This window comes from Bos grunniens, chromosome 17 (assembly GCF_055505025.1).
Source record: "Bos grunniens cultivar Pamir isolate PY7600 chromosome 17, Bosgru_T2T1.0, whole genome shotgun sequence".
Classification (NCBI taxonomy): Eukaryota; Metazoa; Chordata; class Mammalia; order Artiodactyla; family Bovidae; genus Bos; species Bos grunniens.
The window spans coordinates 58,509,139-58,515,796 of record NC_141181.1 but is presented as its reverse complement, the minus strand read 5'-3'; the positions used below and the strand labels follow the sequence as shown (position 1 = coordinate 58,515,796).

General features: G+C 45.5%; 1 protein-coding gene across 1 annotated transcript in view; it reads left to right on the top strand.

Annotated features, from left to right (window-relative positions):
- Nucleotides 1-3,679: 3,679 nt before the first annotated feature.
- Nucleotides 3,680-6,658, top strand: part of FBXW8 (F-box and WD repeat domain containing 8) — a 113,412-nt gene continuing 110,433 nt past the window's right edge. The window contains exon 1 of the mRNA XM_086348021.1: nucleotides 3,680-4,078. Coding sequence (XP_086204147.1) covers nucleotides 3,758-4,078 — 321 coding nt within the window. The 5' untranslated portion in view covers nucleotides 3,680-3,757. The remainder of the gene's footprint in view (nucleotides 4,079-6,658) is intronic.

The window sequence follows — 6,658 nt, the reverse complement described above, 5'->3', positions numbered from 1 at the left end:
GAGTTCCCAGGTGATGCTGGTCCAGGGGCCACACTCTAAGAACTCCTGCTTTGGGATTTTGAATGCCAGAAGGTTGAAGAGTAGTGGTGAGTGCAACCAAAACAGATGGTTCATGACTTCCTAAATGACATCTCTGAATCTGATCTGGTTCTGGGCATTCCCAGGGTCTAGTTATTCCTCTTTTATCTCTCCAAGTTCAACTACTTTATGCTTAAGGTATCAATTTCTGGTATCTGTTGCTTGCAACCAAAGATCTCTAATGGATTGAACTTGCAAGGAGCACTCTTGATAGGGGAACGGGTGGGGCTCACGGAGCACCAGAGGTACAGAGGATAAGTTAGACATAATCTCTAACTGCCAAGACCATATCAATGTGCATATTAATGATCATTCATAGAATGCCTGCTATGTGCCTTATGGATGCTCGGAATTTTATGGCATCCTACCAGCCTTACAGTCATTCTAAATGGAAGATATCTTTCCATTTATTTTTCATTTGATGATACAGAGGCCCAGGAATTTGCTATTTTATTGGAAATATATACAATCAACATAATATTATTAGTGAATGGTAGGTAATATTGAGAAAAGGACAGTAGTTTCCTTCCTCTTAGCATATTTCTCCCCCTTTTTTCATTTTCCCTGGGTGACTAATGGCCCCATTAGCCTGTCCCCACTGCCCTTTACAATTCTTTTAAAGGGACAAAAATAGATTGATTTTTTTTTTGACCATCAAAATTAGGTATTTAAAATTTTTTCCAGTCTGCTTTTCAAGTATCAGGTGCTCCAAGTATCCTAGAGAGATCAGAAGAGACTTATTTGGCTTTTGACCTACAGGCAGATAACTAAAAACACGTTTGACCTTTGGAATTCATACGGAAAACATCTAGAATGAAGGAAGAGGTTAGCTACATGTTTGGGGGGAAATAGCTCATTTTATCTTTATTACAAAAAATACTTTATTGAGTGCTTCTAACGCCCTCCACCACATCCTCTTGATTTGTTGTTCCCTTTAGTTGAGGCTGACTTCATGCATGGGTGACCTGACAGGTTAACTGCACAGAGTATCTCTTGCTTTCTGCCCCAGGGTATCTTTAGTGCCCTGGCGTGGGACATCCATGGGAATCTGTTTACTTATATTCACCCTGGAAGTGACAGATTATGAAAAACCCGTGGTTTAACCTTTCTCTAAAGGAGGATGAGTCAATGGAGAAATATTCCCTTCCAGTTCTTATTTCTTGGGAGAAGAATCTTTGAGGCTCCTTAGAAGGTCCCAGTGAGACTGAGTGGTCCACAGCAGGACCAAGCCAAGAATGCTCTTTGGATTAGCTGTCCCTCCTTCCCTGCTTCTTGATCTCCCATGCTTATTCCCTAGAATCATTCCTACAAATAACCAGCTGCCTGAAAGCCTGGGGTCTCAAGCTCAGCTTTCTGGGAGAACTCGGGCTAGGAAAACATTTATTGTAGAAAATTAGAAAATACAGATAAAGACAGTAAATCACCCCATAAATCTGTTCTCTCTAGAGATCTCTTCTGGTAAGATTTGGGTGTGTATTTTTTGTAATGCATACACTTGAAGAGATTTTGCCATACATGTCTATGTATCCTGACTTGCTCTATTGTGAATATTTTCATATGTTTTTCTTCTCCAATGTAATTTAATAGCTGCACAGTTTTTCATTTACTCACTTGTCATGTGTAATACTACGTGCCAGACACTGTACTGAGCACTGAAGACATAGCCATGAACAAATAGATCAGGTCTCTGCTCTCATGAAGCTGACAATCCAGTTAGGATCTTTCCTATGTTCTGATTCGGTATAACTTAGTTAACCAATGCCCTTTGCTCAACTACTTAGATTGCTTCTGATTTTCAGTACTATAAACAGTGCTTCAGAGAACATTCTTAAAGGCATTCTTTGGACTCCTCACTCAATTCTCTTCTCTTGGATAAATTCCTAGAAGGGGAATTGCTGGAAGAAAGAGGATGTGAGTAAATGAAGGTGCTGGAATTCCCATCTAGATCTAACTCTGGCACCCAGGCTGTCAATAACTGTGCTGATGATATCACTGAATTCGAAAACATATATACACATACGCATGGTAACCCCAGGTGCAGTCAAATGGTTCCTAGCTGTTTCAGATGTGTGGACTCTATGATTTTGACAATTAGCAGGTCAGGTATGGAGTAAGAGGGCTTCCCTGGTAGCTCAGCTGGTAAAGAATCCGCCTGCAATGCAGGAGACCCTGGTTCAATCCCTAGGTTGCTCAGTTCCCCTGGAGAAGGGACAGGTTACCTACTCCAGTATTCTTGGGCTTCCCTGGTGGCTCAGACGATAAAGAATCTGCCTGCAATGTGGTAGACCTGGGTTCCATCCCTGGGTTGGGAAGATGCCCTGGAGGAGAGCATGGCAACCCACTCCAATATTCTTGCCTGGAGAATCCCCATGGACAGAGGAGCCTGGCTGGCTACAGTCCATGGGGTCGCAAAGAGTCAGACATGACTGAGCCACTAAGCACATGGAGTAAGAAAGAGGATTAGAATCCTGGGTCTGCAAATTACCAGCTGTGTGATTTGTGGCTGTTTGTCAATACGGTGGAGACATTAGTTCTCACTTTAAGGGTTGTTACTAAGTAAATATTTATTGAGCTCCTACTTATCACTGACCTCCAAGCTAAGAATTGACAGTCCAGTAGGGAAGGGAAATGTTAGTAAGCCATTACACAAATAAAAGATTACAAATTGTGTTCTGTGCTATAAGTATGGGATGCTATAAGAATGAATATCAGGGAGATCTGATTTGTGTGGGCAGGGTTTGGGAGATGAGCTGAGACATGAAAAGCTGTGGAGGAGTTAAGTCCAGGTGGGGAGAAAAATTCCTTGTAGTAACAATTGATACAAAGCCATTGGAAGTTGGTATGCGATTGTCTTTTTTCTTTCCAGTCTCACAGCCCTCTCACTTGTAGTTCCTTCTAGAAAGATCTTTTCTGAGATCTGATCATCCCATAGTTGGTTTCTCTTCTCATCTAGCTTTTAGTTCACATGCCATGTCAGACGGTCCATTCTCTGGATCATCCTTCTAAAGGTAATCCTCCCATCCCCGTCCTTCGCCTTATTTTATTACCTTGCTGTAGCTTCTTCACTTTCATGCATTGGAGAAGGAAATGGCAACCCACTCCAGTGTTCTTGCCTGGAGAATCCCAGGGACAGGGGAGCCTGGTGGGCTGCTGTCTATGGGGTCGCACAGAGTCGGATACGACTGAAGCGACTTAGCAGCAGCAGCAGCAGCTTCTTCATAACACCTCCCACGGATCAGACGTTCATATTTATTTGTCGAACGTCTCTTCCTCCCCCCACCCCCTTACTTAAATCCAAACCCCAAGAGGGAAGGAATTATTTTTGTTGCTGCAGATTTAAATGTTGAATTCTCAGCGCCTGGCATACAATAGTTGCTCAATGCACGTTTGAAAAAACAAAAACAAACGGCTTGCCGCAGTGTGCACTTGGCAAAAGCCACAAACAGGGAAGCTGAGAAGCTGGGGGCGGGGGCACAGACCCCGACCCTGAGCTCCGCCGCAAGCCTCACCAGCCCTGCACAGCCCGACGGGGCGCGCGGGGGCGGGGCCGCCCACCCGGAACCGGAGAGCCGGGAAGCGGAGGTTTCCGGCGGCGACGGACACTTCCCGCGGAGGGACCTTCCCGCGGAGGCACCGTCCCGTGGCGCCCGGTGGGCTGAGGCAGGCGGGGGCGGCGGCGATGGACGACCACAGTCTGGATGAGTTCCGCCGGCGCTGGCAGGAGGAGCTGGCTCAGGCCCAGGCGCTGAGGAAGCGGCGCCGGCCCGAGGCTGCCGAGCGGCGGCCGCGGCGGCCAGAGGTGGTGTCCGGGCGCGGCGAGCAGCAGGCCTCGGGGTACCTGGCGCTGGCCCAGGGTCTTCTGGAGGGCGCGGGGCGGCCCCCGGCGGCGCGGGCGACCCGGGCCGAGAGGCAGGAGGCGGCGAGCCGTTCCCGCTCCCCTCCGGCCCGCGACGCTCCCGGGGGCGGAGAGCAGCTGGTGGACCAGCTCATACGGGACCTGGTGAGTGGCTGTCGCCTCCCGCCGAGGCACGGGCTGCCCCCGCCCCGATACAGACCGCCTGATGAGTTGGAAAGTGACTGTGCCACCGGTGGGGGTGGGGGTGGGGAAATGAATAGAGGTGAGTCTGGCGGTTTACAGTCCACGGGGTCGCCAAGAGTAGGACACGACTTAGCGACTAAACAGCAACCCAACCCTACGTTTGTGGATGCATTGAGTATCTTTGGAAAGTGTAGTTCCGAACGGGGGGCGGTTTTGTCTCCCGTTTTGGTAGTGTCTGGAGACATTTTTGGATGCCACAACTGGGGCGGGGCAGTGTGGGGTGGCTGGTAGCAGCAAGTATCTCGTGGGTAGAGGCCAGGGGTGCTGACAAAGATTCTACAACGCAGGACAGCACCCACAAAAAATTGCCTGGTCCAAAATGTAAGCACCAGATCGAGGAAATCCTGGTCTGGAAGGGCTCCTAAACTTGGGGGAGGCAAACCCACCATGCGGATAGGAAGGAATTTTAACTTTTCTCTATATAGTGTTTGGACAATTCAGGTTTTTTTCTGACTGTGCATGTGTTACTTCAATTAAAATACACAAAAAGAATATTTTGATAAGAACTTTCATGCTACCGATAGTGACCATTTTATGGGACATGAATATCTTCCAGAATCTGGAGAAAGCCGGGGACTTTTTTTTTTTTTTTTAAATCCTTTTCAGGAGATTGGCACAATCAAGATCACCAGAAACACAGTCATGGTTAAGAGTTGGGGTAAGGCAGCGGGTTCAAGGGCTTCATTTAAATTGGGCTCAAAGGCAGTATCTGTGGCTTCCCAGTTGGAAGTAGTTATGTAATTGCCAAGCTGTTTCTAGAAGAAATGGATTACTCAACATAATATACAGTTATATTCAAATAACATTAGTAGCTGTAAGTTTTCACCAAGTTTCTGGTTCTGTGCTCTGCCTATCTCTAAAGTTAGAGATGACGTATTTTTTTTTTTTTTTTGGTCTATGTGTTAAACATTCTCATTTAACGTGTCAATTCTTACGTGTGTGAAAATTCATACTGGCATCATGCCTGCTTCTGTAAGAAGTGTTTGACCACTAAAGTCTGACAGATGTAAACATTTTTAAAATTTAATGCCTTGGCGAGGTGGCTTATCACCTGATAAGTTGCCCAGGCCAGGGCGGATCTACACAGAAGTTATTCTCACAGACATGTAGGCAAAGGCAAGACCAGTGCATGGGGGGTGAAGAGAAACAGGAATGGGGATTATTAGGACCAGTAATCCTCCCTACTGAATATGGCATTGTCTTTAGGAGTCACAACAATCCTGGGAGGTAGGTATTGTTGGTCTCCTTTTACAAATGAGGAAATGCAGGTTTTCTGTAACTTGCTCAGGATTACCTATCTGACAAGTTCTTTGGATTGAATTTGGGTCCAGATCTGTTGGACTTTAAATTTCACCAGCTAGGAGTTCCTTAAACTTGACTTGTTGCATCAGTTTCCAGAGGAGGGGGCCCAGAAACCTGGTGATTGGAATGATCAGGTGAGTTTGAGATATTGTTCTCAGCTTTACCACCTCTTGGTTTGGGGTCCTGATGCTTGCTCGGGGTTTTCCAGACTTAACACTCCTGAGGCGTCCATTCCAAAAACAGGAGCCCTCACTTAAGTATCCTAAAAATGGAAGCAGCCTGCCTTCTGGAGGATCCAGGGGACTTCAGAGTCTCAGTCACTGCACCACCATCAGCAGCATCCAACCGTTGGGGCATCGCTAGTGGTTTTCTTTTGTTTTCTGTACTTAGCAATCATCAGTAACATGGCGATAAATAAAAAAATAAACTAATAAAATCATTGTGTGCTTACTTGTTGTCTCCTTGGTATTATCAGGGTTTAGAAATGTGATTTCCAGTTTTCCCAGTGACCCTTTCCAGTGGCTAGCATTAGACCCATTTGGCAAATGAGGTTTAGGAAAGTAATTGACTTAAGGGACCCACCCGGTATCTTCAGTCAGAAAACCAATGGCAGCTTCTATAAAAAAGATCTGAATTTGTATTTCAGGGGTTGTAAGTCCCAGAGCCCACAGAGGGCAGGCAGGCAGGAATGTGAATGAGTGAAGTAGGCTGTTACTCATTTGATCCTTTTTTCCTAGTTCATCAGGTGTTTATGTTGAGCACAGATTCCAGCCATACTTTTGTAATAATTTGTTTCATAACAACTACCATTCTTTTTGTCACATTAAATAGTAAACATCATAACGGTGTAGAAATTGTCTTCATGATATCACTAAAGAAAAATACTTAACCGTTTTTCTTGATGCACAGCCCTCCTCTTGGTCTTGTTTCCCCATTTTTTTAAAAAACAACCTCTGTATTGAATTGTACAAACCATAAATGTACATCTTAATGTGTTTCCAAGAATGTATATAGCCATGTAAACAGCATCCAGGTTACAGAACAGCATTACCAGCTCTTCAGAACCTTTACTTGTGCCATTCCACCCAAGGGTAACCTCTCACCTGATTTCTAACACCTTAAATTTTATCTGATTTTTAAAATTGTATCAGTAGAATCATATAGCATGCACTTTTGTGT